Source organism: Stegastes partitus, unplaced genomic scaffold (assembly GCF_000690725.1).
Source record: "Stegastes partitus isolate 25-593 unplaced genomic scaffold, Stegastes_partitus-1.0.2 Scaffold731, whole genome shotgun sequence".
NCBI lineage: Eukaryota > Metazoa > Chordata > Actinopteri > Pomacentridae > Stegastes > Stegastes partitus.
Window position 1 is genome coordinate 4,431 of NW_007578462.1, and position 13,926 is coordinate 18,356.

Here is a 13,926-nt window from a genome sequence, read left to right on the forward strand (position 1 = left end):
AGCAGTCCCCCACATGGCTCCACCCCCATAGCAGTCTCCCGCATGGCTCCGCCCCCAGAGCAGTGGTTGGTTTGTCACTATGTCACGAATGTCTAGAGAACTGAAACAACACATCTAATTACAGGAAGAAGGAATCACTATACTGACACGAATGAGGCACCAAGAGCCGATAACAGTGAGCATGCAGAGACATAGGAATACCAAAACAGCTTTAGTTCACTTCACACACACTCTCACACTCTGTTGGCCTAGTGCTACCATATTAAAGGCTGAGGGTGTGTTCTGTGTCCATGCCAGCTGGGGTACATTGACGTGGTGAGGAGGGAGTCTGGGGTCCACGTCTTCACCTGAACACAGCGCAGGAAGACGGGGCACCTCAGAGCTGAGGGGAGGTCTGACAGGTCCATCTTCAACACGACGAACATCCATCCAGACTGTCCTCCTCAAACCACCTTCATTCAACCTGGGGCTCTGGACAAACTACTCTTTCCTTTCCAGTGTTTTCAGACTGACAGCAAGGTGATCCTCCTCCTACTCATGGCCGAGGCTGAAAGGTGCATCAACAGACATCCTGCTTCAATGTTCCAGTCCAGACTCGAGTCGACTTCCAAACACCGTCTGTCCCCTCCACCGTCCTCAGTCCCATCGGTGGCAGGTCAGAGTTCAAAGGCAGGGAAACAGGAGGCTTCAGGCGTTGCCATCTCTGACAGGTAGTGGATGGCCCCCGCCATGCCTGAGAGGACAAACAGCCGTTACTGAGACCATATAGGAGAGAAACTCTGGTGAAAACGTCATACACTAATTATACGATTAGTATTATAAAACCAGGAGAACCATTCCTTTGAGCAAACTGTACAGAACAAGACAGACTGGACACAGGAAGTATTGAGCCTCTATGTGTCTCTACATGCTGACTGCACACCTCCCTGTTGGCTTCATATTGGTGTCTGGAGCTCACAGGGCACGAGTAAACATTGTTCCCTGAGTTTGTCCCCAACAGAACCGAGGCAGCCGGGCCAGCATCAGTGCTGTTCTAGTTCTGCAACGGGCATCTGCTTCTTGTTGAAGGTGCTGTATATGAGTTTAATGATGGGTGGAGCAGAGGCTCATTTAATGTCTTGAGCACACAGACCTGCATAGAACTGACTGCTGCTCACCTGTTACGTCTGTCATACAGTCAGCCACTCATTCAGCCTCGTTTATACAGTCATGACTCCATAATCGACCCGTAACAATCCTAAACCTGCTATCTGACAGGTTTGTAGGAAAAACCAACAGAACCCATAAAAACAGCCTTAACATAGCGACAGCCTTGGATTGTGACTCCGACATGACATTTAATGTCACCAATCAGGATGACGGCGTATTATCTGACTGAACAATCCCACAGATTGGCTACGTTCACACTGCAGGACTTGATGCTCAATGAGGATTTCTTTGTGACTTCCTTCACGTTTCCACTTCAATGCGACTTGTATGTGATCTGCTGTGTGAACTTCATACGAGCCAAAAGTGTCCCGCATGCGCAGAAGAGGACACGACGACGTCACACGCAGCGAGCGTGCTCAGTGTTTATGGAAGTAAACATGGATGGTAACGGTGGAGCGTATCTGCCACTCCCCCGCCGCCACCGATGGAGGAAACAGAAGTGTGAGCGCTAACTAAACTAGCATCAGCAGCCAAGTACTGCCTGTGTGTTCTGGACACTTCCACCCCGTCAGAGCGCTGCCCCGGGGTGGACGTGGCCGTTCAAACATCAAGCCCTCCTCGTATCTGGACCTCCGTCTGGACAATCCGACAGCCTTGCTATCCGACATAAAAGAAGGTTTTACATTTAGTGTCGGATTATCGAGTCACGGCTGTAATTGTATATCTAGAGGTTACCTCAACAATGATCGGCTTCATGAAGACCTGAGGAAATCTAGATTTTATTAACTAGACTCAACATATAGACAGCAGTTTGTCTAGTTTGAGTTTCCAATGATGAGAACAGTAAATGTTTGTAGTGGAAGTAAAGGAACTGTATGTATTGATGATGTCATCTGCCAATCACATCATCTTCTCCTCGCCAGTGTGCAGCAAACACTGACGTGACAGGCTGCCCATGACTGACTGAGCTGTCCTGATACATACATGTGGTCATCTGTAGGACAGTAACAGATGTGTGCAGGTGTTGCTGGAGCCCATCACCATGCACACCTCTGGGCTGCAGCGTTCACTCTGAGGTGCATACAGACAGTCCAACAGGACCCTTGAGGAAAACTCACATCCAATTTCAACATGGCACACTATGAGATCTATGTCCCAACGTGCACAGAATAACTCCTGCTAATAGAGGATTCTGGGGTTGTGAAGGAAGCTGAGGCAGTAAGTGGAGCTGACATGAGGGTCAGAACGACTGGATGTAGGTAGCTGCTGACGATGACGCCTGAACACAGCAGCTGATGGTGATGAATCCTCCTATCTGTGCGTACGGCAGCTCACTGAAGGATTCAGTAAAGGGATGCATTGATCTCCTTAAAAAAATCAACACATCAGTGGTGTTTTGGATCTCTATGAGCCTTCTCATGTGGTCTGTGCCCAGCCTCGGTCTATTTAAAGGCTGTGTTGTGCTGCCAGTCGTGTCCTTAATTCTTTTATGACAGCTCAGTGAAAGGCCACTCTAATTTCACACGGACAGAGTTACTGAAGCTGCCGTATAATTAGCCTGTGATGGAAGGAGTAGCAGCACACTTCATGTTCACACAGCTCAGAGGCCTGTTATTACACTGATTGAGGAGATGTGGTTCTGCAAAGCAAAGGAGACAACAAAGCAGTTTCTAGCCGATTCAGAGGAAAGCTGAATAAATAAATATTTGTTACCTTCAAAAAGAGAGTATGGTCTGTCTGGGATACGACAGCCGTGGGTCCCGTAGTCCAGACACCACTCAGCAAACTGGAGGGAGGCAATAAAGTCACATTACAAGTTACTCACACAGCAGCTACCCGGTTAAACGAACAGAAACCTCATGAATCAGGGCCACTAGCAGCACTTTCATTTCTCCTCACAGCTGTGGGCTTGCTTTCACCATTTTCAGTCCAGTTTCCAGTTTAACCTGGTACTCTGACATGTCAGCGAGGAGGACCTGTATGAAATATGATGCTATGATAGGCAGCGGATCATTAAGGCTGCTGGTTGCCATGACCACAGATGCTCCATGGAGACGACCACTGCTGACTGAATGAAGGATGTTGTAGCGCAGCAACAGTTCACTGTGTAATGACAGAAGCATCAGCAGCCTGTAATCGGTGTAATGCAGACGTATTGATTCTATCTGTGGGAGGGCTCCTGCATATAGACACGAGTACTGGATGAGTCATGGTGTGACACCGGGCCACCAGACCATGTGACCATACTGACCAGGGGCAAGACATTAAGTTCCCCTTTGTTGACAAGTTTCTGGGCCCAAACTCAAAGCACATGATACTTCTAGTGGGATTACAGCATCAGCATGCATTCATTTCAGCTCAGGAGCCACACAGGAGGCAGGTTTCTGTTCTCTTGGTGATCCTGGGTTTTACCTTGCAGGCGCGGTACAGGTGTTTCTTCTCCTGGGTGAGCTTGTAAAGGGTCAGGAAGGCGTAACCGTTGCCCGCAGTGCCGTGACAGATGCCGTAACCTTTCCTGAGCAGGCCCCGCTGCCAGATCACCTCAGCACACTCTGCTGCCTCCTTCAGGTACTTCTCCTCTTTAAACACCTTTAAAGGAGACACTTTCAATGAGGCAGGATAGTTTCAGTTTGCTTTCAAAGTCATGACAGACGTCAGCATTCTGAACAATGTGATGTAACTGCAACATGTCTCAGATGATAATGAACTCGTTCTTCCTACTCTGACACCAGCCAGTGTCTTGATATTTTTGGGGCAGACACTGAATATCAGCCCAAAACATGAGCCGCAATGCAAAGTACTGAGCCAGAACCACAGTATAATCCCTGTATCATCTGAGCCTATAGCACACAGCACATCCTCCTGACAGCAGGCTGGTCGGTGTGTTCTGTCTCCCTGGACAGAAGAGTTGAGCCGACATTAAGGACTAAATGTTCCCACATGGCCAGGCCTCATTAGTAGCTAATAAATCTGATCCGGTCTAAGTGCTGCTACTGTATTTCATAACGGCGCTGATGGATGAGCCATCAGACATGTATGAAGCTGATGCGACGCCGTGTGAACGCTGTGGGAACCTGGCCGTGTGCTTGATTAGATGTGATTATAGAGCAGCCTCCTGCAGCTGAGTGATGTCCCAGCGGCTTCCAGCAGGAAACAGGCTCTGAGAAGCAGCGTCCTGTGTTGCTGTGTGCATGCTCCAGTAGAGCTGCTGGGCTCTCCACAGGCTGGATCCAGGCTCCACCTTCTCTTCCTGCACCACCTCCACCTTTGGTCTGGAACACAGAAACCTCTGCTCATGGAAGCTGGTCTACTGTCCTCGTCATGGACAGCAGAGACGTCTTCAGTCCTCAGAAGCTGGTGTAGTTTCCTGTGACACACCTACTGTTTACAGCAGAGCACACTGTGAAACAGACACCTGCATATGTGGGTGTTCTCACACAGACGTCATGATGCTGCATCCTCCTTGTCCTCGGTCTGCAGAGGAACCATCAACTCTCTGTTCCCAGTGCTGTTGGATCCTGTGTTACCTCCAGACAGGATGCAGCAGGGCTCTGTTCAACCACTGAGGCTACCAGCTTAACTCTGACATACCAGCTCTAATCTCATCACACAGAGGAAATGGTTAGCAATACAACAAGCTTAAAATAGCCAACAACTATTATCAAGACTGTTATCTTGCTTCGAGCTCCACAGACACTTTGGTTAATTGGTAAGTGGTGAATAATTGATGGCACTCTAAGACCAGTAAAATGAACCCCTGCAGGTTTTCATCAGAGTGGTTTCTGTGGTTCACAGCAAGCTGCAACAGCGAGCTTTAAAAGCGCGACTGGTTCAGGAAGTGTTGACAATGAGAGTCTGAAAACAACTTTATAGTATGAGGCTGCTAGCTTCTGCACAACACTGGAAAATGTAAAGCTTCCCGTGTGTAGGTTGCTGTTGCTGTTCATCGTAGTGAAGTGGATTCTGGAAACAATAAATATAATCAGGTATTGTAGATACTGGGACAGGCAGGTGTCTCAGTGGTTAGCACCGTTAGCGCCTCACAGCTAGAAGGTCGCCGGTTGGCATCCCGGTGAGGACACCCGGGATCTTCCTGCGTGGAGTCTCCATGTTCTCCCCGTGCAGCGTGGGTTCTCTCCGGGTTCTCCGGCTTCCTCCCACAGTCCAGAAACATGCTGAGGTTAATTGGTGATTGTAAATTGTCCGTAGGTGTGAATGTGAGTGTGCTTGGTTGTCTGTCTCTAAGTGTAGCCCTGTGATAGACTGGTTACCTGTCCAGGTGAACCTGCCTTCACCCTGAGTCAGCTGGGATAGACTCCAGCCCCCCATGACCCTGGTGAGGATTAAGGTGTAGAGATGATGGATGGATGGGTACTGGGATGGGAGGCCTGTACACGCCGTCTACACCTGGTTGGCCAGTACAGTCTGTGAGCTGCTGGTGTTCACTTTGTTTGTTCCAAATGTGACACCATTTGCATTCTTCTGGGCATCTAGAACTGGTCCTTGGTCATCAACTCAAACACTAAACATCTTCATACAGAACTGCTGAAGTGTTTTTGTTTTTTTTCCTTACAACTGGTTGCAGGTGTGTCGCTCTACCTGCACTGGTCGATGCTGTTCAGGAGAAATCAGTCTCCACTAGGTTACCTGTGATAACTGCAGTAGTCTGACGCCTTTGCTACCAAGGACTCGCACATTTTCAGAACTTGGGTACTGATTTGGTTCCGTAGTTCTTGCGGCATCCCTGCTTCTCACTTCACACAGAAATGCATCACAATTTCAAAGACGTATTAGCACACATATGTACGTAAATATGCAGACAAGTCTTACAACCTCTGACACCTCTCTGTGTTACAGCCGACACGCCCAGCTTTGCTTGTGTGAAGGAGGAAGTCACAGGCTTTGACAGCTGCTATTTGTAGCAGCAGATCACCATGATTCTTACTTGAAGCAATACTGCCATGAAGACACTCGTGTTTTCTGAAAGCAGCATCCAAACTCCACTTTACTGTAGAAAACATGACATCAGCCACAAGGAACACAGCTGACCTAAAATCTTCCACTGACAAAAAACGAGTTGTTCAAATAGTCTTTCTGCAACAACAAATGACAGATTAGTTGTGTGTTCTGTTAATACTGCGACAGTGATAAGCAATCGTGTCTCCCATTGTGCTTTGTTCTCTGTGTGGTGCCAAAGGGCCTCTGCATTAGTGAGAGGATGTGTTGCCAGAACGGCAGCACATTAGCTGCCAACTGGCTTCCTAATGGAGCAGGAACAGAAGAAATTAGCCTACAGAGCACTGCTGCAGTGTGTGTGTGTGTGTGTGTGTGCAGCCAGGCCTAGGAAACTGGCATTTAGTCTGGATTACAATATTCACACCTCAGATTTGTCATAAACTGCTCAAAGAGTCCTGAGTGAAACGGTAAAGTGTTCAATGCGCGACATCAAACGGTTTGACAGTCGTTCTCACGAAAACAGCACCATGCTACATTCTGCCATGCATACACCTATATAGATATACGTGTGTGTAGATTTATATATATATATATATATGTCCATGCAGTGCAGAGCCATGCCACCAGGTGGCAGTGTTGTTTGTGTGCCTCAGACTGAAGGAGGCTGCTTCAGCTTTAATCTCTGACACATGAAGTCACTTGACTGAGCTTCAGTCTCACCTTGTGGGCCATGATGAGCATGTGGATGACGCCTGGAGCTCCGTGGCACCAGTGAACCAGCCTGTCGCTCTCATTGCTCAGCGATGACGGAAAGTTCCCCGAACGAAACCTCTTGTGGCGAACGTAGTCGATGCTGGGACGGACCAGCTCCGACAGCATGTCTGGATGGACCTTAGCTGCAGGCTGGAGACAGACAGAGACAGAGCTTCATGTCATTCCTACTGTTCACCTCTCTCTGTCCTGATGTGGCAACGCTGGGGAGGAGGAGAATACAACTCGTAGAAGTTTTACAGCTCATAGTGACTGTACTCCACTGCTTGTCGCCCCCGTTGGAAACCAAAGCGTGTTAGTGGTTGTTCTGAATGACGAGAGCAGGAGGCTGAGTGAGAAGCCGAGCATCGTAGAGAGGAGGAAGGTGTCATATCCAGCAGGAAGAATGTCACACATTCACATTCAGAGCATCCACAGAGACACTGGTGGTGTTGTTTCCATGAAAAATGTAATAAATAGAGTAAAAACCAAAAAATAGGGAGCTAGAAAGATAAGGGCAGGCTTCACAGCTCTTTCAAAGTTAAATCGTGTGTTTTAGACAAATGGTCAGTTGAGACCAACCCAGTCTCACGGCAATTCGTAAAATAGTCACGAAATGTAATCTATTGTTTTGTGTCCTGGGACACGATTTGCCGACTTTCTCACGTTCCCCAGCACGAACTTCAAACCAGTACATTTCAATTGGAACTATCTGTAGTGTCTGGGACACGTTTTCCTATCAGACAGAGCATATGCTGGGACGCTTCTGTCTTGTATTTGCACTGTATTTGAACTGATGTTCCACTGCCAGAACGATGGCAAAACATCTGGACTCTCTATATGCATGTCAGAAAACAGACTGTAGATCAGATGTAGTACCTGGTTGCCCCACCAGATGGAGCCTCTTACTCTTTAACACTGCTGTCACTCAGGGATGTAGAGCAATGGGCACCATGAGCAACACTCCAGTGATGCTTCATGGCCTCTGGCCAGAGCTCTCATGTTCTAAACAAACTGGACAGAACAGGAAGGTGTTCCTACATCCCAGTGGCACCAGCACCAGAGCCGACTTTATGGCCCAAATGTGTCGGTGGACCGAAACAGTCCTATCAGCACAGAACCGTGTCAGATTGTGCTCTGCCTGTAACATGTAGACAGAGGACTGGGCTCACGTGAAGCTGATACTGATCAGAACACACACTGACAGGCTCTAATCCTGAGCTCTGAGATCGGATCGGGACACGCCCACAAGTTATTTGCTCTGGATGCTCCTTAAGTACGATGTTCTCTGCCTTTTTGGCATTTTATAAAACCCGGCTGACACACACTTTGAAAACAAAGCGGACTTTTAACTGCTCCAAATGTAGGCAGCACACACACTCAGACAGATGTAGGGATGAATTATTCATTCCTAGCGAGCAGCAGTCTGGTGTGTTAATGAGAACATCAGTGAACTAGAACAGAGACACAGCTCAGTAAACTCTGGGGATTGATTTCAGTGACCTAAACACCAACATAAATCTGATTCACCAGCGTAGACATTAGCCTGTACTGTAGTAGCACACACACTGTCACAGGCATCTGAAACTACAAGACGGATGCCAAGCAGAACAATGAAATTCAACATTAGACAACATCTACTATTTCATATCTGCTTCTGACTTCATTTGCTCTCTGATGCTCGGCGTGGCTGAGAGATGAACAACATGGCGACCACCACCGGATGGATTTGTGTCTTTTGGGGATTTCCAGCTGTTGACAACAACACCTGCAGATGCATCAACCCTAAAGACAAGCAGACTGACATCTACTTCATGCTGATTTTCAGGCCACAGTCTGACAGCACTTCACAGAACAAGTGATTTCAGTGAGGAGGTGTCTGCTGGAGGAGGAGCAGCTCCTCCACTGGCCCTCAGCCCAACACCACACATTAAGCCAACATTAAGAAACTGGCACGCCGGTTCTAGCTGCACCGTGTACTGGCTGGAGTCCACTAATCAACAGATGGTTCCCTTACCAGAAAATGAAGCTGAATACCACCACAGAGGGTCGAGGGTCTATGAGGATGAGATGCTGCTGTGGAAAGTATTTAAATTCTTATCTTTCTGCATATTCTCCCCACTTTAGTGTTTAAGATCATCAAACGAATGTAAATATCAGACAAAGATAACACAAAGTATTTATTAAGAAAAAGCACATCTTAAACAACTACCATAAATAAAAGAGAGCTTTGAAAGGGTTAAACCTCTGGCTGAACCAGGTTATCATTAATGCAAAAGGGTTAATGAGAAATTCCACTGAGGTTTTAGGTATTGAAGCAATGTTCTACTTATGCTTCATTCATTGTATAATCAGCTCTGCAGTCCACGAGAAACATGATTCATTGGACAGAAAAGCATGCAGACTAAACGGTTGGTTTGTTAAAGCAAAGTTTGTCGTTGGCTTCAGTCCCAGTGGAACCAAGGATCAGACTGTCACAGCTTCATTCCTCCAGTACACCTTAAGCAGCTAAAGCCCAGAAACTCGGGGGTATATCACACCTGGGACACGAACACAACCAATGGCTGCCCTCCTCCTCCTCCTCCTGTTTCCAATACAGACAAACCTCGACTCCTCCAAGTCTGACCTGACTTATCTGGTGATGCAGTGGAGTTTTAAGGCCTAATGCAGTGTGTGTCAGCTAAAACACATCTAGTAGACTTCTCCCAACACATCACCAAGGACCTACATCTTGGAGACTGTGGCCTACTCAGGCACAGCATCTCCATCGTCACTGCATCCTGTGGGGAACATGTACTTTCATGATGCTTCCTCCACTCAGCGCTCAGTACAGCTGTGTCGACACCACTCGGAGGCACCAGCACATCTGTCCTGTACATCTGTGCAGACTTATTTAGTCCAGGATGTTGGGCTCAGTGTGATTGGGCCGGCCTAGTGATCAAAACCGTTCACGTCAGAGCGGTTTGTTCAGACGTGCAGTTCTCAGAACATGGTTGGTTTGCTTTGGTGTCAATTACAATAAAAGTGTATGTGTAAGAAAACATAGTGTTCGTTAGTGTACAGCTGAAACTGCACTGCCAGCTTTTTAGCCCAGTCATGTCAGCAATGGAGCGCTTAACTGTTACAGAATCAGAACCAGAACCAGCTTTAATGGCCAAGTACGTACACAACATACAAGGAATGTTGGTGTCGCCCTGGGAATGAGCAACAGAATAAATAATAAAGTAAAATAACTGTAGAAAGAAAAAAAAGAAAATAAAGTAAATAATAATGATAATAACAATAAAATAAGACAAATACATAGAAGAATTTACACATCTGTCTAAATAATGCCCAAAACTGGATTTTATTCACATCTTTTATTTATGGACCAAAAACACACCAAGCCTCAAACTAAATGCCAGGTTCTAACTAGGATCTCATTTCAGGCTTCAGGTCTGTCTGATTCCTGACTGCAGTCACAGTGAGGGAACCAGCTGGACCCACATGTGGGCCACATATCAGCCCATTCTGCTTCAGGAACTAAGAATGAGCAGCTGCTGACAGCAGCCTCCCAAACATCAGCTAAAACAGACGACATTAGGTAATGTAAGGTTTTAAAATGTTGGTGACCAAGCGGGTGGCCCCGTCCTACCTGCATGAGCATGCAGTAGATACCAGCCAGACCGTGGGCGGCGCCGATGTACTGCTTCTTGTGCCATTCATAGAGCAGAGGACAGCGATCCGTCTTCTTCTGCTCTGCTGACATGTTCTTCCCCGATTCCACGATGGCTGTCACCACCTACAGGTCGGAGAGCAAGAGAAAGAGTTGGAGAAGGTCAACATCAGGTCTGTTTGTCACCTGGGAGGACTTCAGTTCTTCTAACTGCAGGAACTGGTTGTTCTTCTAGCAAAGAGCCTCCTCCTGATGGTATGACGTATTTGAACATAACTAAACAAACACTGGGGGAAATAGACACTGCACTATTTGGTTTTTCTTCAATATATATTGCTGAAAAAATATCTGATTTGTTGACCAGATGACTTGAATACGACCTGTTTGGAGCCTTTCACATGTGACCTTCCACTCCTCATACAGCGCCACATGTAGATCAACAAACTAGTCCTGTAGCCTCGCGTAGTGGTGACTACTGCAGACAAAGCACCTGTCTTTGGTCAGCACCATCTTTTCTGTAGCTGGAATATTTCCATAGACCCTGACTAGAATTAATCATTCTGGCCACAGTGACGATCACTATGTCTCGGTCCTGTTGATCACATTCATGGATTTTACAAAGAAGAAGTTTCACACTGAAACAAACAGAGCACTGCTGTCACTTCTGACACATCTAAATAAAACCTCCCTTCAACATCTGCTCAATAAAAGACAATTTACAAGCATGAGACCAAAACTGAGTTTAAAAGTGTGACATGAAGCAATCTGCTGTCCGAGCATCGATGCTGACGGCATGTACGGAGCAGCTTTGTTGTCTGTTCTTGTTCAAGTACAGCAACCTTTCCACAGTTCTGTGGTTGTCTGTTTGGATAAACTGATGTCTGCGTCATGTTTCAATGCTTTTGGAGTCAGAACATTAGGCGAGTTCTTCTGCTCAAACACTGTGAAGTTATCATGTTGACCTGATGGAGCAGACTCATGCTGAGTGACTCGCTGCATCTCACCTGACTATTGTTGTGTCAGTAGTTCCAGGGATTCAGACAGAACATGAAATATACAACATGACAGCCCGCAGTGTGGACATCTTCCCAGCAGCCAGTCCACCTCCTGCTGGCCCGGCCTCGGTCCACTCAACCTGACACGCCGGTGAGGGCGTGCTGCTCCTCCCAAGATCTCATCGATTCATGGTTGATCCTTGAAGGGCGCGCAGCTCTTCAAGAGAAATATCACTGCAGTACGATCTGCAATGACGATGCACCGACGACCCCATCATCACGTCTTACTGACACATGAACCAGTACCTGCTCCAGTTCCTGTTCCACATTACTGTTTTAGAAACAAACCCAAACGTGTTGTTATTTTGGTACCAACAAAGTGCTTCAGGTCTAAAGATAGTCGCACAGAGAAGATAAAAGACGTCCCAGTGTGTAGCAGCATGGATGCAGGATCAGAACCATCTAACAGAGAACAGACGGATCTGCACACCACATAGCTTCTGTTACGGGAAATCTAAATGTTATCTGCTGACAGTTGGAGCACAAGGCGCTTCATTCTGACGCATCATTAACATTTCAGTCACAATGTAGGAGCTGCAGTTATCTTTAGGCAAGTAGAAAACTGCTTTTTATGAGCTGAATTGGTGCTTTATGGCACTTTGAACCGGTTTCTGGGACTGGAGTGGTTGTAATGTGAGGCCCAGAGCAGATACACGAGTGCAGAGGCATTAGGACAACTTCAAAAGAGATTATTTCTGTTTTACCAAAACAAAAGCAGCTACAGACGTGTTCCCACCAGACGACAGAGCTTTAGGAAGCAGCACTCCATCCTGCAAACAGCCATCAGTTTCTGGCAAACCCACTTTGACAACGCATTTATGCAAAAGCCATCAAATTTTCTGTCGGATATGCTGTACGGCCTGTAGAGATCCCTTTTGTTTTAATACCCACACCTGTTTTAACCCCAGGGGATCTCACAGGGTTGAGATAAGCTCTTCGACTCCTCTCAGTCGGAGCACCTTTTTAATTTCGTGTAAGAACGCTGAGCTTGTTATACAACACGCAAAGCTGGTCGGACAACCGGCAGCAGTTCCACTGAGAAGCCTCACAAGGCCTCTAAGGTCTGTCCTGGCTGTGGCTGATTCATTAGACTTGCAGAACTAGGCTGGGGCAGGAAATTCAGATATGCAGAAGTAAGAAAGGCCACCATGATGAATATGTGAATGTAAACACATGCACATCTAGAGAAGCTGTTTAACCCTAGAAACTCTGGATCCTGTAGCTACTAGAGACATGTGAACTGATGCAGAGCTAACTGAGGACACATGCTGCAGGTCAACAAGCCAACAACAGAGAACATCAGACCCTTATCTCCATGGACACAACATGAATATGCAAATACATGTGTTACAAGAACAGAAACCCTCAGTTCTGCTCCCTGCCCAGGTACTGGGTCTGAGCTCACTTGGACCTTTGTGTTGCTTCACCCTTGGTTATATTCTAAAGACAGAAGTTCTCCTCTCTCCCTGAGTGTGTGAGCCATCCAGGCTAAGGCCCATCAGCAGACTCTAGATCCCATACGTAGAGAGGAACAGGGTCACAGCATGAGCGGCTTAGTTGGACCAGGCAGGAAGCCGGGTTTAGCTGTAAATCTGAGCAGGATCTTTTGATCTTTTGTTTTGTTTAGACATCTGGTGAGTAGCCCTGTGATAGACTGGTTACCTGTCCAGGTGAACCTGCCTTCACCCTGAGTCAGCTGGGATAGACTCCGCCCCCCATGACCCTGGTGAGGATTAAGGTGTAGAGATGGATGGATGGATGGATGGATGGATGGATGGATGGATGATCTTTTCATCCTTGAACCAAGTGTTTGAGGTCTGCTAACATAACCAGCACCACCCTGAGCATGAAAACAAATGAAAGGTGTTGACAGTTGCTGTGAGGCGACTGGCTGCTGGCGTGTACACACCAGAATAAATTCTAAGTCACTGTTTTAGTGGGTTTCAGTTGGGTTGGTGGCATTTCAGGGTTCTGATAAGATGGTTTGTCTCGTCATACTGTGTGTTTCTGCCTCTCTGTTGCTGGTCATGCAGCTCATTTTATGTACAGCACATATACACACACACAGTATGTATGGGGGTGTGAGGCTCAGGGACCTGAATCAGCACTTTCCTCTGTCCCCATGCAACACAGGGTGGGTGAAAAAGAAAGGAAAACCGTTGTGCTGCAGCAGCAGCAGCAGCACTGCCTCCCTCATGACAGAGCAGATTTACATTCAGCTCTGCTCATTTACACACCCCCATACATCCATACACATCCCCACACCCCCATACATCCATACAAATCCATACACACCCCCATACATCCATACACACCCCCACACCCCCATACATCCATACAAATCCATACACACCCCCATAC

The 13,926-nt window shown here is 47.1% G+C and overlaps 1 protein-coding gene across 1 annotated transcript in view; it reads right to left on the reverse strand.

The window, feature by feature from the left end:
* Positions 1–93: 93 nt before the first annotated feature.
* lancl2 (LanC lantibiotic synthetase component C-like 2 (bacterial)) overlaps positions 94–13,926 on the reverse strand; it is a 23,471-nt gene continuing 9,638 nt past the window's right edge. Inside the window, exons 5-9 of the mRNA XM_008291296.1 lie at positions 10,490–10,636; positions 6,826–7,008; positions 3,562–3,738; positions 2,863–2,935; positions 94–733 (exon numbers count right to left, since the gene is read on the reverse strand). Coding sequence (XP_008289518.1) covers positions 657–733; positions 2,863–2,935; positions 3,562–3,738; positions 6,826–7,008; positions 10,490–10,636 — 657 coding nt within the window. The 3' untranslated portion in view covers positions 94–656. The remainder of the gene's footprint in view (positions 734–2,862; positions 2,936–3,561; positions 3,739–6,825; positions 7,009–10,489; positions 10,637–13,926) is intronic.